Source organism: Condylostylus longicornis, unplaced genomic scaffold (genome assembly GCF_029603195.1).
Source record: "Condylostylus longicornis isolate FDR11 unplaced genomic scaffold, ASM2960319v2 ptg000137l, whole genome shotgun sequence".
Classification (NCBI taxonomy): Eukaryota; Metazoa; Arthropoda; class Insecta; order Diptera; family Dolichopodidae; genus Condylostylus; species Condylostylus longicornis.
In genome coordinates, this window is record NW_026578105.1 from 1,114,151 (window position 1) to 1,135,461 (window position 21,311).

General features: G+C 24.1%; 1 protein-coding gene across 2 annotated transcripts in view; it reads left to right on the forward strand.

The window, feature by feature from the left end:
- The window catches only part of LOC129615628 (protein kinase C, brain isozyme-like), a 64,508-nt gene that overhangs the window by 25,662 nt on the left and 17,535 nt on the right, over positions 1 to 21,311 (forward strand). The window contains exons 3-4 of one of the 2 annotated variants that reach the window (XM_055530942.1): positions 177 to 288; positions 19,520 to 19,648. In XM_055530942.1, the coding sequence (XP_055386917.1) occupies positions 19,528 to 19,648 (121 nt within the window). In that variant the 5' untranslated portion in view covers positions 177 to 288; positions 19,520 to 19,527. The remainder of the gene's footprint in view (positions 1 to 176; positions 289 to 19,519; positions 19,649 to 21,311) is intronic. The other variant, XM_055530941.1, reaches the window with a different exon arrangement.

Sequence of the window (21,311 nt, forward strand, 5' to 3'; positions counted from 1 at the left end):
AATAATATTTTCTATATACAACGTTTTTGAAAAATTTCAATGTTTAAAACCTAAATTCCATTTATTATTTTCTATTTCTTCATTACTTAATATTTTATTTCATTATTTTTTGTTACATTATAAAAAAAAAAAAACTTTTTAGCAAAGTTTGATTCTTTAATAGTTTTTTTGATTAGGTAGCGACGAAACCACACAGCTTTCAAGTTCACACATATTATACACCGACATTTTGTGATCAATGCGGTTCTCTATTACCAGGAATAACTAGACAAGGATTAAAATGCAGAGGTATAAAATAAAAATGCTGTTTTTGTTTGATTTTTTTTTTTTTTTTTTTGATGGAAAAATTCAATTATGCATGTTTTTTATATGTTTTTAATTATTTAATAAATGTAATTAATATTTTAGTTATTTTTCATTCACGAAATTTTATTTAAAATATTTTCTAAGCACATATGAATTTTGTTACTAATTAAAATACACAAAAAAAAAAATTAATATTTCTGCATGTTTTTTAAAATATAATAATTAAAACCACCACATTTTTCTTGAATAATTAATTCTAATAATAAGTCAACTCAAATATTCTACATGTTAATGGCAAAAGTTCAAAGAAGAACCATAACTGTACTATACGTTACTTTCATATTGGACATACAATAGGACATAGGTACTAAATAAGTGTTCTTCATTTATAAGTAAATACTAAAACAACAATAAATAAAATTAAAAATTCTCATTATTTAAAAATAAAATTACAACTGTATTTAAAAGAAACAGAAAGAGTATACCTACCAGATATAAACGCAACAATACTCAGCTACAACTCTCATTTGAAAATTTTCTCCAAAATTTATATGATAACATCAAAGTCTGTTCAGAGTAACAGAATTAGCTTTTACAATTGAATATATTAAAGTTACATTACGATATCACATATCTTATATTTTTAACTCATATTTCAGGAATTTTTTAAAATATTGCCAGAAGGTTCTTTCCTTCTAACTTCAATTACAAAGAAATTCTTATTAAAATCAACATTTTTTCTTTTTTTAATTTTTTATAATTTTTGCGATAAGAATAAAGTTACTATTTAAGAACATTGAATTAAATCAAAGAGCATTATCCTGTGATTTATTCTTGTGTAAAATTTTAACAAAATTTAATGTTTTGCATTTTTTTTTTTTTACAAATATTAAATTTGGAATATTCAGAATATTTAAAAAAAATTCTTGTGAAATTTTCGTCACCCCTAAAATAGCAATCGAAATCCAACAGTTTTACGATAAGCATATTTGACGAAAAAAAAAAAAAAAATTTAATGGACGAGGGAAAAAAAATATTTTCTCAAAAACTTGAACCTCTATATCTCTCTGAAATTTGGATCTTCCTATATTATGCTCTTCCATTTCTCACACTTTGTATTTAATATACTTGGTATTTATTTGATAAAGGAAAATTTTATCCTTTTTCAGATTTATTCTGAAATTTAAGGAAATTCAAAAATGCTAAAAAAAAAATTTTTTTTTTTTCACTTAATTTTATTTGATTTTCTATTTTCATATTGTTGCCTATATCGTTTTTTTGATGTTCAATGAATAAAATTCAATTTCGATCTTCATAGATGAAATAATGGAGAAAGGAAATTCTTTATTTGACTATATAAAGGTTAAAATAATTCCTTTGAAAGAAGGTATTCTTGCATGAACGATAATTTGATAAGGAATATTAAGAATTTTCACTTCTATTCCACATTATTATAATGGTACAAGATAGAAAACGTCAATTTTTACATATTAAATATAAGGATTTTTTTGTTTTTTGTGTATTTAATATGAAAATTATTTTGATATTTACTTAATTTTGTTTTAAAATAGCTTGTCTTAAATTTTATTACCGTAATTATTTCTTTTCTAGAGCGTAAAAGATAGAAAGAGGTCAGAATGTTGTTAAAAATATTTTTTTAGCGATTTGCATATCATTAGGCGAATGAATTATCCATGAGTCATGACATAGTTGAAAAATATTAAGCAAAATTAAAATTAACTCTTATTCGTTGTTCCAATTTGTTTATTCGAAATTTCGTGCTCGAAAGTTTTTCAATGTTTATGATCTCTGAGTATCTGCACTTATTTTCATTAGATTTTGCTTAAAAAATTAATTAAATAATTAAAAATCACAATATTTTAAAGGTATTGTATATACCAATAAAAAATTTTTAAATAAACAAATATTCTATAAAATTCAATTTAATTTCACATCATTTAGATTTTATTCATAATGTTAACTGGACTAAATTTAATTTTACTAATTATTCTTAAATTGTATGCGGTCCAATTTCAAATGGTATATTTTTTTCTAATATTCTTTCCAATATTTTCACCATTCAAAAACAAATTATAATCAAGGACATTTTTATAAAATAATTTTTTTGTTTGACACGTCATCAAATTTAACAATATTGTGCGAAAAATTAATGTGTTTTAGTTTTTGTTTTGTTCTTCTGATATTATACAAAAACCTTGAATATGAAATCCCAAAGTATAATATCATTATGAGAATTCATTTAAAATAAAGGATCCTTCAATATAATTTTGTTGTTATTTTTGTACTTTTTTTTGTGTACATATAAGTATTTGTTGTATGATGTTTTATAAGCATAAAATTAAGATAGATTCCATAAGCATTAAATTTCATTTAATACGGTAACTTTAAAAGATTATTTAATTTCAACTCCATAATAATTGTGAAGATCAATTTGCAGCTCAGTTAGTAGAGTATCCGTCTGAGGAAAAAGCAGTATATCACTGATTCAAGTCCAGTTCGAGGAGAAAAATTTTTTAATTTTGTTTTGCTTTGAATCGATCCTTTGATTATACGCAATCCATCTGAGAATTCTTATTCTGAGAATAAATTATTAATAAAATACTTATTCTACTTATAAGAAATACTTATTCTGAGAATAAATTATTAATAAAAATAAAGAACTACACATTGTATTACTTGTAATATAATAAATATAATTTAAAAATTGCATAATTTTAAGAATTTTGACAAGTAATTTTTCTTTATAATTTAAAAATTTATATAAATTCTTCATGTAAATTCTTTAAAAATATTTTTTAACATACAAAAGCCAACAAAGTGTTAATAAATGATTATATTCTTAAACATAAATATATATGTATATATATATATATATATATATGTACGTGTATGTACACTTATGAATACATCTTTAACAATTTAAATTATATAAATTTTATTTACAGTATTTGAAGTGGAAAATTAGTTTTTATTATACCGCAAAACTTAAATTTTCTCATAAGTTGTATTTGAATATTACATACATACATTTACGTGAAAGTGTACATACGCGAAACAAAATTACGCTGTAGGGATAAATTAATATTGTATTAATACATTATATATATACATACATACATAGTATATGTATTCGAATTTACTTTTTATACTAAATTATAATATGATATTTTTTCTTTTAATTTTATTCAAAATTAACATAATGTCGATTCTCTTGTGTATTCAGACATTTTGGCAACAAATTGTACTCGTACATATATATATATAGACATTAGAAGCAGTAAAATATTTTAGTTCACAAAATATTAAATTAAATTCATATAATATTTGGCTATTACAGTTCATATTTAATATTCATATAATGAAGAAGAATTCGTATTAATAAACTGTTATGCTGGATCTAAGCTATTAGAAAATTTTTACAAAGTTTTCAAATTCCGGCATTAAGATATTTTTAATAATTTAATGAAATTTCTTAATTATAATAACAATTCGAACATTAGATTGTCAAATTATTTTTTATAGTTACCAATTTTAATTCGGATTGATAACAGTAATTGTTATGATAGTTTAACAATAAAAATTTATTTTCATTTGTATCTGTCAGGCAATATTCTGATAACAAATATTAAACAATAAAAAAGTTTGTATTTTGTATTAAATTAAACCGTATAACAAACAAACTATCTGTTATACATAATATAACAAAATAATCTGATCCTTCGCCAATTTGTTTTACTCAAATAAATCCTTTAATTTATTAATTCTAAGACGTTGGGTAAATTTAGTAAAAAATATCATGAGTAAAAAATTTCTAACACTTTAAATTTTGAATATTTCTCCCAAATAAAAAAAAAAAATGCTAATTTAAGCTCTCACAATTCTCATTCTCTTCTAATATTCACTCAAACATTTATTAGTATTATAAAGTTAGCAGAACAAATTGTATTGCAAATTTTTAAAAGTTACAAAAATTCTCTTTACATTGTAGAATTTTTAATTAAAATCCAATTATGTTATTTCAGAATATTACTCTTATTTTATTTAATTTAATACTTATATATGTATACTATTTTTAGAATTCTCTAAAAAAATTTTAATTAATTTGAATCTTCAAAGTTATCGTACACATTCCCATTTGTCATATACATAACAACACTCAAAAAGTTTTTTAATAGGTACAATGACACTTAAATAAATTTTTCGAAATTTTATTTCTCATATTTCTCTTTTTTGTTTTTTTCTCTTTAAAAACGCTACAGAATACCGTTACAGAGAAGGTATTCTGTTTTGCTTCAGTTTTGGTTGTCATTTACATAAACCTTTTGTTTTTTTTTTTCTAAAGTTTTATAAAAATATTTAAGCTTAATTAATTCTAATTTATAATAATAATATGTCAGACATTAAATGATACGTAAATAAAATGAAGAGAGAGAGAGAGAGAGAGAGAGAAAAAAAAACAAGAAATTTTAAATTTCTCTAAAGGAATTTTTTTTTTTTTTTCGAATAATAATAAAATATTAGCAACGATATAAATCATATTAAATGTGATGTCATCTACACCTTCAATGTACCCAAGAATTGTGTGTAAAATTATTTTCATAAAGCACACATAATATACGATGTAAAAAAAAGTCTTGTTGATCTAAAATTAGCTTAAATAAATAAAAAATTTTCCAAATTTTATTATAAAAATTGTTGTAAATAATTTTTGTTTTTCGGTTTTTTGTTATTAATATAAAATTTGTCTAGACTATAAAATTTCATTGACATGACAGAAAATTGAATCCTAAAAAATTGGAAAAAATCCTTTAATTTATGAATAACAGTATATTTTTTTTTTATCATGAAAATTGTGCTAAAATTCGTGAAAGCTTTGAAATACAATTGTTACTTTTTTTTTGTTTTTTTTTTTGTGTAAAATATTCATACATGGAAGAAATGATGTTGAAGCAATAGCTTTGTTTTAACAAAATTACCAAAATAGAAATTGAAAAATTTTTTCAAAATTATGATCCTTTAAAATATCCTTTTGGAATATTTTTAAATATTGTGGACTATTTTGTAATTGTGATTTCTTTCTGTAGGCTGTAGGTATGCAAATAATTTATCAACTATATTGTTTTTATAATTTCATTACCACTCCGATAACATAATTTTTAATTCTGACACCATTTTATATTACAAATATAAGAACAAGGTCTTATTGTGCGGGTCATCAAAAAACATTCGAAATATTAAAAAATAAATCAAATAATGAAAATTCTTGTATAAAATAGTTTATTTTTTTAATTATTAAAAAATTTTATAAAAATTAAATTCTTGATATAAGATTTTACATTAGAATTTTATTAATTTTTTATGAATTATTAAAAAACTTTCGAAATGTGCACTTTTTCAAAGTAAAATTCTTATTTTTTTTTATTTAATAGAGCCAAACTAAATGAAATTATTTTTGAAAACTTTTTAATTAAAAATTTCATTATTTTTAAAATTTCATCATTGCAATTCGGAATGCTCGTCCGGGATTCGGAAGAAAATAGAAAAAAAAATAGAATTTTATTTTTCTAATTTTCAATTCTTTATTCAACTAACTATTTAGCGAGCAATTGTATAACACAATGAATAGCCTTTTAAATTGAAAGTAGTTTAATAGCCCTTAAAACGGTATTGTAATTCAAGAAAACTTAATTAGAAAGCTATATGTAATTTAGTATCCCCACTAGAGTTATACTTGTATAATGTTTAGAGCAAATTTATTAACATTATTTCCTATATACAATTTATATATGTTTTATATATATTTTAGATCACACAATAGAATAAGTATATATAAAAAAAATCATAAAAATTAAGAAAAATTTACGATATTAAGAAATCTAACGATATACTCAATGTATATTTTTCGAATTCCTGTTTAATATGAGAATTATTTCCAATTGCTTGACTTTACTTCATAAATAAACAAAATTTTTTGCATAAAATAATATGGATACAATAAACACCCACACTTTTTCGCCTTCATAATTTGATTATATTTCTATGACTTTTGAACTATGGCTCTTGTAATTTTAATTTTAAAAGTAATCTTAAATGAAATCATTCCAGCATGTTAACCACTATTTTCTGTAATAATAGAAATAGATTAGTAAGTTTCCTTGAATAATCAACTTTATTAAGATTCTACTGTATTTGAAAATATTTAAATTATGTGAGTTTTAATTCCAAAAAAACCAAAATTATTTATTATGAGTAAAAACGCTACGAAATTTTCACATTTATTATTTACTCCATTTTTTTATAAAAAGCCATTATTTCTGGTATTTTCATCTAATACAGAATTTGGTATTATAAAATTTTTTTAATATTTTTCCAAAACAATAATAGAACCATCAATTTTTCTACATAAGAATATCCTGAACAAAGTTGCACTCAAAAAAACCACATTGTTACAAATTCATATAACATATTATGATATAACAATATTAAGCTTTCAAGTTGTTAGAGGTGTTCTTAAAATTGCAATTGTTGCCATTTTAATTTAGAAAACAAAACAAAGGTAAATAATAAATGAAAATTCATTTTGAATTCAAATAACATTTTTTAAGGTATGTGAATAAAATATAATATGATTATTTACTTTTATAGTATACACAACAATGTTATAATATGTAGGGAAAACAAAAACAGCAAAAAAAAAGAAAAATGAAAGAAACGTAGGATCAGGACAACAAAATTACAAAAATTTTTATTTGATTTTATTTTGTTGTTTCGTGTGGGAGAGCATTTAATTTTGTTTCTCTAAATTTGTTCTACTCTTTCAAGTAGAACAAAATGTTTTAAAAAGAATTTTCATTAAAATTTTTTACTCTTTATTTTTTTTTTATTAGAATTTACTTGTTTGCTCTCTGAAATAGAGCAAAACTGTTCCGGCGAAATTTGTAAATGCAAAAAAATTTTTGCCTTAATTCAATTGATTTTTACAAAATTTTCATATGAATAGTTGCAAAGTGTCTAGTAAGTGGTAAAAATTTCAAGTTTTCAAATCTATTGAAATTTACAAATTATTTAAGGAAAAAAAAATTTCTAAAAACTCAAAATTGTGACCCAAATTACAAAATCTAAAAATATTTTTGCGACATTGAAATTTTTGGCTGCAAAATAATAATAATTTAATCCTTTTTACCGACCGTATTGTGTATACAATAGGTAGGTTATGTGATGGCAACAAATTTTGCACATCGAGTTTTCGGTGGGAATGCACTTCTCCATAGTAGGGAAGTGTAAATAAACTATTTTTAGCAACCTGTCGGTCTGTCGGTCTGTCGGTCTGTCGGTCTGTGTGTGCACGCGTGTATCTCAAGTTCTACTGAACCGATTTTTATGAAATTTTATATGTAAGTTTATTTCCACCATGGCACGGATTGGTCAACTTTTGGGATATATCAGGCATCGGGAACTGCACTTTTTAGCGGGCCTGTTTTACATTTTTGACCATTTTGAAGAAACTATTCAACCGATTTGCTTGAAATTTGATATATAAGCTTCAGCAGCAGTGCGTCAGCAACTAGACGTTTACTACGGGACAAATATACATTTTTGCGTATATAAAGAGAAATAATCAACCGATTTCATTGAAATTTAATATTTGAATTCCTCGTATTAAAATAATGAACATACAAATTTTTGGAAAGATCTGGGCTCGAAAACTGATCTGCGGGCCGATTTTACATTTTTCACCATATCTACGGAACTAATTGATAGAATTTCTTGAAATTTGATATTTGTATTCTGCTTGTTACCGAAACTAACTGACGAGCATTTCAGGGAATTCGGGTGGCACAAAGTGAAACTCTATTAAGAGCTAAATTTACATTTTTCTAGGTATGTTAACTATAAGCTTACTAATGTCCTAAAAATTGGAAAGAGGTAATTAACAGGCATTTTTATAATATTCTGTAACACTTTCACTCAACTAGACAATACACAATGCGGTCGGTTATGTGCTGACCACATCAGATTTTTTTTCTTTTTCTTATATTTTCGTTTAGAAGTTTAGAATATAAAGCACAAAAATATTTTCCTTTTCTAATTTTAAACAAAAATCTTAAATTTTAAATAAAAATTTTTTCAAATATTTCAGAGTTCTCAATGAATTTTTAATTTTAATTGAATTATTTTTAAAAGAAGCTGATGAAAAATTTATAAAGTGCATTCTATTTTTGGTCTTGTTTGAAGTACAATATATTTTTTGTTCCGTCTAGAATGAATTGAATTTCTATATGCATATGGAATGTAAATTTTAAGTACTCGTAATAGAAAATTTAAATTTCATAAAATGAGTATTGGAAACAAACTAAAAATTTTTCTTCAATAAATCGATGCAAATTTTGTAAATTTACGATCTACGATTACTTTTACTAGAGGCAAGGAAAACAATATTTAAAAAAAATTGTTTGTAAATTCTTTAAATTAATTTAATATTCTTTTAACTTTTGTAGTTGCAGAAAATTTATATCTTTAAATACACTAACTTATATTTTTCTAATAAAGAAAAATTTTTTTATTAAATTATCTGCATATTTATGTACATACATATGTAGTTATAAATGTAAAAATTTTAAAAATGCATATTATCCTTTAAATAAATTAGATTTTCATAAATTTAATAAATTTTTAAAATATTTTATATATACACATAAATACACGCAAATACACATATACACAGCCTCCACAATAATATTGTATATAAATAAATAACCTACTGTGAATAAATTTCAATGTCTTTATGTACACATTTTTATTAAATTCAACCTACATACCTGATCCGTAATATTCAAAATGTCACGAGAGAAAAAAAAATTGTTTTCTTAGAAACTTAAATAACTTGTTCATGAGTTCAAAATAAATTCATTATTATATTTTATTATTATATTCAATATGTTTCATTATTACGGTAAAGTTATGTCTCAACTATATATAGAGTGAGATGGAAAGGCAAATTCAGATTAATATTTTCTCAAGATATATATGATTCGAATTAGAAAAAATTTGCATAATATTATGAAAACACGTATTTACTGTTAGAGCACTTATTGTCCCGAAATATATCAAACGAAGAACTAATATTACTTCAAGTCAAACGATGCTTGAAGGTTCATCAAGGTCAAGGATGCTCATGAAGGTTCTCTTTTATCACGATATTGTGTTATTTCAATTAATTGTAGAATTTTTTTCTGCGTTTTACAGCCTATAATACAAGCTGTTAATATTTTCTTTTTCTCTGTTACTATCTCTCTGCGTATTTCATTATCACATTTAATTTATTTCGTTGCATTATCATGCGCCTCTCTTAGTGCCTGCTTGAACTAACAGTAAATTTTTGTATATCATATTCCAAAGATTTGACCTTAAAACATAGATCCTTTCCAATTCTTTGGCTATTGTTTTCTTACTTTTTGTGTGCCTTTAACTTATTTGCTTATTCTCTATTACTGCTGATTCTCTATAGCTGTCGATGAGATCCTAAAATTATGTAATTTCATGTCTGTTGTTGTACAGTTATATTTTACATATTTTGATTTTCCAATATCTTAGTTATGCTCTTCTTCCACTTTACTATAAATTCATTTATTCTTTAAATGCGGGTTGCCCTATCTTATTTTTCTATAAGTGATTGTAAATTTTCTATTCGAAACCTCATTAAGTTAATATGGAATTTAAAGTGTACTTTATATATGCATCGAAGACAGCATATTATGCATATCATAAGGTTTTTGCTTCGTTTTTTTTTAAATTTCGTTTTCTTCAAGGACTTTTATTTTATTTTTATAATCTAATGTCTTCTAACAAAATTTTTTTATACATATATATATATATATATATTATATTATTTCTCTTATACAAATATGGATTTAGAATTTTTAATATTCATCCTGGCATAAACTTTTGACAAATAACAAAAGGAAACCGTATAACTATATATAACAAGAAAAATTGTATTTATTTCTTGACCTCATGCCAAGGATAAAAGTGCATTTTCTCGTTTTCTTATTTTATCTATTCATTTACTCTTTTTGCTTTCATTCTCTACAGAATTTTTTTTTTTATTATTTATAGTCTTTTATTTTTTTTTTTTGGTATTGTGCCAAAACATGAAATTTTCAACCATGAAATTTTAAACTAAAAATATCCTTTTTGTGTAAACACGTACATATTTATTCCAATACATACATAAGTATATGTATATTCCATATAATATGTACGAAAATATTTTGTTGAAAAAGTAATAAAAACCTATTCAACAAGTTCCTTTATTTTTTTTCATTTTACACGTAATAGGTGCAATATTCTATAGTGACATACAGACAAAAAGGACGAATGTATGCACAAAAAGGAAAAATTAATTTTTAAAGATTTTCTTTTCTCGATTATTTCATGAAGGTTTTATGAATTTTCGCAAAAGAATAGAATAATTTTTTGTTATTTGTTTCAGTTATGCACACTAAAAAAAAATTGAATAATGTTGAAAACGCCTGAATGTATGCAATTTTTTGTATTCTCATAGAATATGTTTTGATGAAAAGAAAATTCTTTTTTTTTTATTTCATTTTTTGAAAAACTGAGCAAATATGTTTGAATAAAATTATTTTAAGATTTACACGAAAATTCAAAAAATATAAGAGAATTATAGTTGAATATTTTGATGAAAAAACTTTATGATTTTACATCATGCATATAAGAGCACTCAAAGAAGTGAAATTCTACATATTTTTTATAATTTGGCAACTTGATTTTAATATTTTTGAAGTTTTATTCTTCATGTTAACAATTATAGTCTCATTGATTGTTATAAAGAGATTTCTTCATTAAAGTTGATTAATCGACTTAAAATAAGAGTTCCTTGTAACATTTAATCACGCTCTAAGGAGCAATTAATAGCGCAATTTCAATTTACAGCATTAACAGTTAAATTTCTACGATGTTTGTGACATTAAAGGGAGCTTTATATAAATGATTTATTGGTAAAGAAGAAAAATTGAAATGAAAATGCAAACGAAATTTTAAAATCAATCTCATATATTCAAAACAATGAAAATCTCCTAATTTCGTAATTTATATATAAAATGGAATTTTTTTTTGTTATTACGATAATTTTTTAAAATTTTGCACGACCTTGGCAAAAAATTGAAAATTTTTTAAAATTTTGCACGACCCCCTACCTTGGCAAAAATTGAAAATTTTTTAAAATTTTGCACGACCCCCTACCTTGGCAAAAAATTAAAAATTTTTTAAAATTTTGCACGACCCCCTACCTTGGCAGAAAATTGAAAATTTTTTAAAATTTTGCACGACCCCCTACCTTGGCAAAAAATTAAAAATTTTTTAAAATTTTGCACGACCCCCTACCTTGGCAAAAAATTGAAAATTTTTTAAAATTTTGCACGACCTTGGCAAAAAATTAAAAATTTTTTAAATTTTGCACGACCCCCTACCTTGGCAAAAATTGAAAATTTTTTAAAATTTTGCACGACCCCCTACCTTGGCAAAAAATTGAAAATTTTTTAAAATTTTGCACGACCCCCTACCTTGGCAGAAAATTGAAAATTTTTTAAAATTTTGCACGACCCCCTACCTTGGCAAAAAATTGAAAATTTTTAAAAATTTTGCACGACCCCCTACCTTGGCAAAAAATTAAAAATTTTTTAAAATTTTACACGACCCCCTACCTTGGCAAAAAATTGAAAAATTTTTAAAATTTTGCACGACCCCCTACCTTGGCAAAAAATTAAAAATTTTTTAAAATTTTGCACGACCCCCTACCTTGGCAAAAAATTGAAAATTTTTTAAAATTTTGCACGACCTTGGCAAAAAATTAAAAATTTTTTAAATTTTGCACGACCTTGGCAAAAATTGAAAATTTTTTAAAATTTTGCACGACCCCCTACCTTGGCAAAAAATTGAAAATTTTTTAAAATTTTGCACGACCCCCTACCTTGGCAGAAAATTGAAAATTTTTTAAAATTTTGCACGACCCCCTACCTTGGCAAAAAATTGAAAATTTTTAAAAATTTTGCACGACCCCCTACCTTGGCAAAAAATTAAAAATTTTTTAAAATTTTACACGACCCCCTACCTTGGCAAAAAATTGAAAATTTTTTAAAATTTTGCACGACCCCCTACCTTGGCAAAAAATTAAAAATTTTTTAAAATTTTGCACGACCCCCTACCTTGGCAAAAAATTGAAAATTTTTTAAAATTTTGCACGACCTTGGCAAAAAATTGAAAATGTTTTAAAATTTTGCACGACCTCCTACCTTGGCAAAAAATTGAAAATTTTTTAACATTTTGCACGACCTTGGCAAAAAATTGAAAATTTTTTAAAATTTTACACGACCCCCTACCTGGCAAAAAATTGAAAATTTTTTAAAATTTTGCACGACCCCCTACCTTGGCAAAAATTGAAAATTTTTTAAAATTTTGCACGACCCCCTACCTCGGCAGAAAATTGAAAATTTTTTAAAATTTTGCACGACCTTGGCAAAAAATTGAAAATGTTTTAAAATTTTGCACGACCCCCTACCTTGGCAAAAAATTAAAAATTTTTTAAAATTTTGCACGACCCCCTACCTTGGCAAAAAATTGAAAATTTTTGAAAATTTTACACGACCTTGGCAAAAAATTGAAAATTTTTTAAAATTTTGCACGACCCCCTACCTTGGCAAAAAATTAAAAATTTTTTAAAATTTTGCACGACCCCCTACCTTGGCAAAAAATTAAAATTTTTTAAAAATTTTGCACGACCTCCTAACTGGCAAGAAAATTGAAAATTTTTTTTATAATTTTGCACGACCCCCTACATGGGAAAAAAATTGAAATTTTTTAAAATTTTGCACGACCCCCTATCTTGGCAAAAAATTAAAAATTTTTTAAAATTTTGCACGACCTTGGCAAAAAATTGAAAATATTTGAAAATTTTACACGACCCCCTACCTTGGCAAAAAATTGAAAATTTTTTAAAATTTTGCACGACCCGCTACCTTGGCAAAAAATTGAAAATTTTTTAAAATTTTGCACGACCTTGGCAAAAAATTGAAAATGTTTTAAAATTTTGCACGACCTCCTACCTTGGCAAAAAATTGAAAATTTTTTAAAATTTTGCACGACCTCCTACCTTGGCAAAAATTGAAAATTTTTTAAAATTTTGCACGACCCCCTACCTTGGCAAAAAATTAAAAATTTTTTAAAATTTTGCACGACCCCCTACCTTGTCAAAAAATTTAAAATTTTTTAAAATTTTGCACGACCTTGGCAAAAAATTGAAAATTTTTAAAAATTTTGCACGACCCCCTACCTTGGCAAAAAATTAAAAATTTTTTAAAATTTTGCACGACCACCTACCTTGGCAAAAAATTGAAAATTTTTGAAAATTTTACACGACCCCCTACCTTGGCAAAAAATTGAAAATTTTTTAAAATTTTGCACGACCCCCTACCTTGGCAAAAAATTAAAAATTTTTTAAAATTTTGCACGACCCCCTACCTTGGCAAAAAATTGAAAATTTTTAAAAATTTTGCACGACCTCCTAACTGGCAAGAAAATTGAAAATTTTTTTTATAATTTTGCACGACCCCCTACATGGGAAAAAAATTGAAATTTTTTAAAATTTTGCACGACCCCCTACCTTGGCAAAAAATTAAAAATTTTTTAAAATTTTGCACGACCCCCTACATGGGAAAAAAATTGAAATTTTTTAAAATTTTGCACGACCTCCTAACTGGCAAAAAAATTAAAATTTTTTTTATAATTTTGCACGACCCCCTACCTTGGCAAAAAATTAAAAATTTTTTAAAATTTTGCACGACCCCCTACCTTGGCAAAAAATTGAAAATTTTTTAAAATTTTACACGACCCCCTACCTTGGCAAAAAATTGAAAATTTTTAAATATTTTGCACGACCCCCTACCTTGGCAAAAAATTGAAAATATTTGAAAATTTTTCACGACCCCCTACCTTGGCAAATAATTGAAAATTTGTGAAAATTTTGCACGACCCCCTACCTTGACAAAAAATTGAAAATTTTACCTTGGCAAAAAATTGAAAATGTTTTAAAATTTTGCACTAAACCCTACCTTGGCAAAAAATTGAAAATTTGTGAAAATTTTGCACGACCCCCTACCTTGGTAAAAAATTAAAAATTTCTTAAAATTTTGCACGACCCCCTACCTTGTCAAAAAATTGAAAATTTTTTCAAATTTTGAACGACCTCCTAACTGGCAAAAAAATTAAAATTTTTTTTATAATTTTGCACGACCCCCTACCTTGGCAAAAAATTAAAAATTTTTTAAAATTTTGCACGACCCCCTACCTTGGCAAAAAATTGAAAATTTTTTAAAATTTTACACGACCCCCTACCTTGGCAAAAAATTGAAAATTTTTAAATATTTTGCACGACCCCCTACCTTGGCAAAAAATTGAAAATTTTTTAAAATTTTGCACGACCCCCTACCTTGGCAAAAAATTGAAAATTTTTTAAAATTTTGCACGACACTCTACCTTGGCAAAAAATTGAAAATTTTTTAAAATTTTGCACGACCTTGGCAAAAAATTGAAAATTTTTTAAAATTTTGCACGACCCCCTTCCTTTGCAATAAATTGAAAATTTTTGAAAATTTTGCACGACCCCCTACCTTCTCAAAAAATTGAAAATTTTTTAAAATTTTGCACGACCCCCTTCCTTGGCAAAAAATTGAAAATTTTTTTAAATTTTGCGCGACCCCCTACCTTGGCAAAAAATTGAAAATTTCTTAAAATTTATAATTTTATAACGATATTTATAATTTTTTGGCAAATTCTACCAGAAAATTGAAGTTCACAATAATGTATTTTATAATCTACATAAAATCATTCATTTGCGAATTGAAATAATGTTATCTTACAACTGTTATACTTGTATAACAAAATCAACTTGTAACTATTTTACATATTTTGATTTTTGTAAAATATCAAAACGTAAAAAATTTGAAATAATATATTATGGTATATGTATAGGGAATCGTGAAAAATCCCAATAATATAAGAATTTTGGAAAAAAAAAATTCCAAAATTTTTCTGTATTATTTACCTATTTTTACTGTTATATTTTCTTTTATCCATTATTGTGTTTTTTTTTTCTCTTTGTATTTTTGATTCTTTTGTGTTTTCATCCATAAATTATTCATGAAAACCATTTTTTCTCTGTATCTTCTTATTTTGATGGAAGCAACCATATTTTTTTTTTTGTGTAAAATATTTTTAAGGATTGTAAAATAGGCATAACGTTATTATCACAGTGGTTTAAAGATAAAATATAAAAAATGTTTGTTATTTTGCTTCATTTTTTTTTTTTTTTGGTGTGTTGGAGGAAAAACAAACATAATATTATTAAATTCGTTATAAATTTTCTTTTACTTTATCGCTACATTGAATTTTATGATAATATACAATAATAATATTTTATTTCTATTTCGAAATTCACGCATATACATATATAAATTTTTAAAATATTTAAAATAAAAAAAATTATGGTTAGAAAAGTTTTTTTTACAATATTTTTTGGTTATTAGTTTGTATAGTATTAGATTCCTTCGAGTCTATATAAAATTGTCTTAACAATTTAATATCGTGCAAAAATCTTACAACTAACTAAAAAAATTTTACATAAACTTGACAAGTATGTCATATGTTTTAGCAATTCTAGTATAGCTTGTCAAGATCGAAGCATTTAATATGCAAGAAAATTCTCAATATGGTACAGCAACAATAGAATAATTGAAAATGCAGAAAATTTTTAAACTGAAACAAGATTTCAAGTTGTCGCAACTGCAATAAAGAACACCTATTACTCTTTTCTAAAATACATAATGACAGTGCAGATATTTTGTGTCCCAAATTCAATGTCTCACATTTATAATACGATGAAGAATATTATGGCAAAAACTTGAAAAATTTTGGAATATTCAGAAGATATTCAACATTTTCAACATATTGTCATTTAAGTGGCTTTAATTTTGCCGAGTAGTATTTAAAAAATTACAAAAATTTTTACCATCATAATTTATAATTTTCATTTTTTTTGCAACAAAATTTCAAAATTTTTATAAATTCCTTAAAAATATTAAAAGGTAAATTTATTCTAAAAAGCAAAAAAACCAAAAAAAAAAAATTTATTATGAAAGGGAGATGTAAAAATCCTTGTATTTTATTTTCATTGTACAATGGTAATATTTTTTTTGCTGGAGTAATGATTCTTTTGGATCTTTGTTTTAAGACTATTTAATAACTCAAACTGAAATCAAGTATTTTATTTTCAATTTTACATATTAACATAAATTTACATACATAAATGACAACATTAAATTTCATAGATTAGATTATTTACAGTTATTATAATAATAATATATTGGACACATTTTAAATATGATTTTTTGGTTACAATTTGCAAGATTTGAAATATTTACAGTGTAGCATATTTTTTGACTTATCTTCTTATAGTCATTCCTTAGACAAAATTAAATAACAAACAAAATTGGTGAATTTTATAACTATTGAGCACAAAGAAACTACAATAATTCCACGTTTTGTGACCTTTCATTTTCCTACATTTCATATTGCATACATTTCACATTCCGACGTAAAAAATTTCATATTGCGACGAATAAAAAAAATTTACGATTTCCTTTCACAATACATACCCTGTATGCTGTGTAACACTGTAAACACGTTAAAGGCAATATTATAAAAAATAATATCCCGTATAAAATATATGCAGCCTTTAGCATCGCAATCTACACATCCAACAACATCATATGATACAGAATCCTCAATAACGCTAGATTCTGATTCTTCGTAGACATTGAAAATTCTAGATTTTAACAGTATTGAATGTTTCTTTTTCGAATTTTAATGAATATTTTGTTTTTGGAATTCGTACGTTTTTTTAATTTTAATGAATTTGTTTTTTTAATGTCAAAAATTTAATTGAATTGTTTACGTTTTTTTTAATTTCTATGAATTTTTTTAGTCAAATTCGAGAAAGCAGTACTGAAGTAATTTTTATTAGAATATACGAGAATATTATCAGGAGTAAATTCTATAGAAACTATATAATTTGATCCGTATTTCACTATTATAATTAATATAGTTAGCTGTTAAAACTTTAATAATGTATAAAGATCAAGATGTTCAACAAACTTAACTTCCAAAAATAGTACGGAACCTTATACTAAATTCATTATATTCGAAACTCTATTTTGGTGATATTTTGCAATACGTACTCTCTATCAGGAAACACATCTGGTTCCATTAACTCTAAAAGACACGAGCTTAATTTTTTTTTAATTTTCTACTTAAAAAAAACAAGTTCTGAGTAGATTCTTTTAATTGTACTATTTTTCTTAAAATGCATTATTTGAGGAATATTATAAAATTTGTCTAATATTAAAGTTTATTACGAATATTCTGAAATTTTCATATATGAGTTTTGTAGTAAATTACAAAACTATTAAAATATTTCAAATTAATCTTCATTTTCTGCAATTAATTTTATCTCCTTTTCCTAAATATTTTCAAGATTTTCTTTCAGAAATTTTAAATATTTATACAATTAAAAAGTTTAAGATGACTTTTTAATTAAGTAAATTAAGATGAAGGTAAGTAATATGTTACATGCATGTTAATCTATGTACATAGCTAGTTTTAAAATAAATATAATGTAGTTAATGTTATGTAATTAATATCCTTTTCACTTATTTATACATTATTGTTAATTTATTATAATATCTATTATGTGTATTTAATTAAAATTAAATATGTACTATAAAAGTAAATAAATTATTATTTATATAAATAGAAATTGCTTTCAATTTATTATCCTTAAACGTTAACAATAATATTAATAATTAATAATAATGAAAATTGAAATTAACTATAAATATACGACTATACATACGTAGTTTATAATAAATAAATATTACAATTATGTATTAACAAAAATTTATATTTGTATTATAGTTCGTAATCGAACATGTTGTATTCAAAATGTTTGCAGTGCAAACATAAACAATACCATACCATACTATATCGAACAACAATGAAACATTACAATGATTAAAGAGTCACATTAAATATATTTTATTCAAAAAACTTAAGCGTTTCTAAAATATTCAGCCCTATCATGAATTCCAGTTACATAATCCTACGAATTACGAACGTAGGAAAACGTAGCTACAACGTAGACTTTTGAATGATCACATACTCGTATGAATCAGCAATGGCAGCACCATTTTTCCGAAGTGTCCAAATCATTATTTTATTTCAATTGTCAAATGTTTATTTATATTTTTGTGTTGCTATGCTGTTTGAGTTAACAACTTTCAAATAAAAGAGTATTTTTTAAAATATCATTTTGGATGAAAGTTTTGCAATTTTTATAGTTTATGAATTTTTTAAATATTTTTTTTAGCAAAATATATGAATTGATTTCTCTTCATGGTATAGCTGTATTAGAGTAACTCAGATTCAAATAAAAAACTCTAAACTTTTGAAAATTTAATACGACCCATTTTCTCTTTAAATTGCCAGTTACCTGTGATTATTTCTTTCGTAGGTTTTTGAGAGTAATTTTTACTACGAATGTAATTTATGATTTATCATAAATTACCAAGATTCGGACCTGGATTTTAGTTATTCGTAATTTTCCGAATTTCAGAGTTACAAACGAAATTCATGATGGGGTTCATTATTCAAATATTGCTATTATTTTTAAAAATATTCGATTTGCTCATTTATTTAAATTGATTTCAAAAATAGCCCAACATCGACTGTTAAGGTTTCTTCGAATATTTTTTCAAGAGAATGCATTTTAGCTATAAAATAACCAAATATAATTTTGACAATAATGCTAAATTTCATGAAAATTAGCTTAATAATCAAAAATTAGAAAAATTTAACATTAAGCACGAATTGGAATCATGGTATTTTCGCATCGTATATAAATTACATTTCAAAGTTTAAAATTAATGTGCATTATGCTTTATTTAGATTTAAATGAGATTTTTTTATTAATTGTTGAAAAAATTCAAAAATTTTCATAAAATTAAAATTATATTTTAATTTTATTATAATATTATTTTTTTGTTCTCCTTTTTAAAAATAGCATGTGATATGAACGTTCATGCAAAATGTAAGGAAAGTGTACCAAATTTATGCGGTTCTGATCATACTGAAAGACGTGGTCGTATAAGTGTTGAACTTTCTGTAACTAAAAGTATTTTAACAGTTGTTGGTAAGTATATAAAAATATTTATGTATTATTAAATATTTAAGATCATTTTATCGTAGTCAAATTAAATAAATTTTTTTTTTAAATTTACGTTTGAAAAAACCAATTACGTATAACTTTTAATTTTTATGAAAAACAACACAATGTGCAAGGTGTACTGATATACAACGAAACTTTCAAAAGTATGATATTAACAAACTTTTAGTGAAAAGTGTGTGAAAACAGTATTTGCCCTTACTAGTTTAGATATAGAAAGAATTCTTCAGTGATCGCTATTATTCTTTGTTTAAATCTTATTCCTTATAGTTTCTTAAGATTGTACAAAATTTTTTATGGGAAAACTCAATAGCTGCTTTATTAATAAAAATACATCCTTTCTTTTTTAATAAAAGAATACTGAAATATTAAATTTTAATTTAGTTTTTTAGTTCAAAATTAATTCAAAACTTTTTAATTTCAAAATCCTTTTGTTTATTCCTATTTTTTTATCCATAAACCCTTTATCATTCCAAATAATAACAACGATAAAATTGCCAAATACAAAAATTATGCTATTTTAAGAATTTTTCGTTTTAGAAAAAAAAATCTAAATTTAATTAGAAAAATATAATTTCTCAAAAAATCATAAAAATTTTATATTTAAACGGAAAATTATTTGTTAAATTTAAAAATTAATTGCTGTGCTGCTAAGAAATTTTTCTTTATAGCAAAACGTAAAACTTAAGGATTAGATAACTTAAAAATGGAAGTAGAAAAAAAATTGTATGCTACCAATAACCACAAAAAATTGTAAGAAATTAAGGTATTGAATAAATAGTGGTACACCATTTTTATTTACTAAATTCGGACAGTGTTTTTAGCCCAAATGAGCAAACGTGGCCGATTCCTCTTGTTTAAAATTATTTTGGCTCCACGGTTCATTTCTTTTCGTAATTAGTCATATTTGCCACTTTTTCTAAATCTTGAAGAAAAACTTTAATTTTTCATCGTTTTCAAAGCTATTTTATCCTGCACAAACGTATGTTGGAGGGATAGATTCAAGTGTACGTTTTTGATCAGCGTTGAATTCTAAGTCGATTTAACTTTGTCTGTCCGTCCCAAATTTTCACAAATGATTTATTATACAATGTCAATGTGTAGTTAATGTCAGAACCCTATTTAGAATTGGTTTTAAACTATTTTTCTCGTTCTCTTTATAAAATTTGATTACGAAAATTTAACAAGACCTTAAAATTAGGTTATAGATTATCTATAATTCTATTGGTATTGGGAATTTAATGTTACAATTTACTTATTAGATTGTATTTTTAGTTAAAAAATACTGAAACCATTGCATATTATGAAATTTGGACCCTCATTTTAAAATTTAGCATTTCTTTTTCGAAAAATTAGCCTCTTAATTTTTTCATGAATTTCAGCCCTGAATTAGATTTTTCATTTCCAAGTAACTTATTGGAAAATTTTGAAAATGTTCAAAGATTTCCAATAATATGGCCCGAAATAATCAAGAGTTTGAAGCTTCTGATTCTAATTCATGCGAAGAAGTGAATATTCTTCACGAAAATTTTGTCATTTAATTTAGAAAACTAAAATATTTTTAATTCAAACCAAATTGAAACTGGAAAAATAAAAGCAAGAAAATTAATATAAAATTAAAAATAAGAAA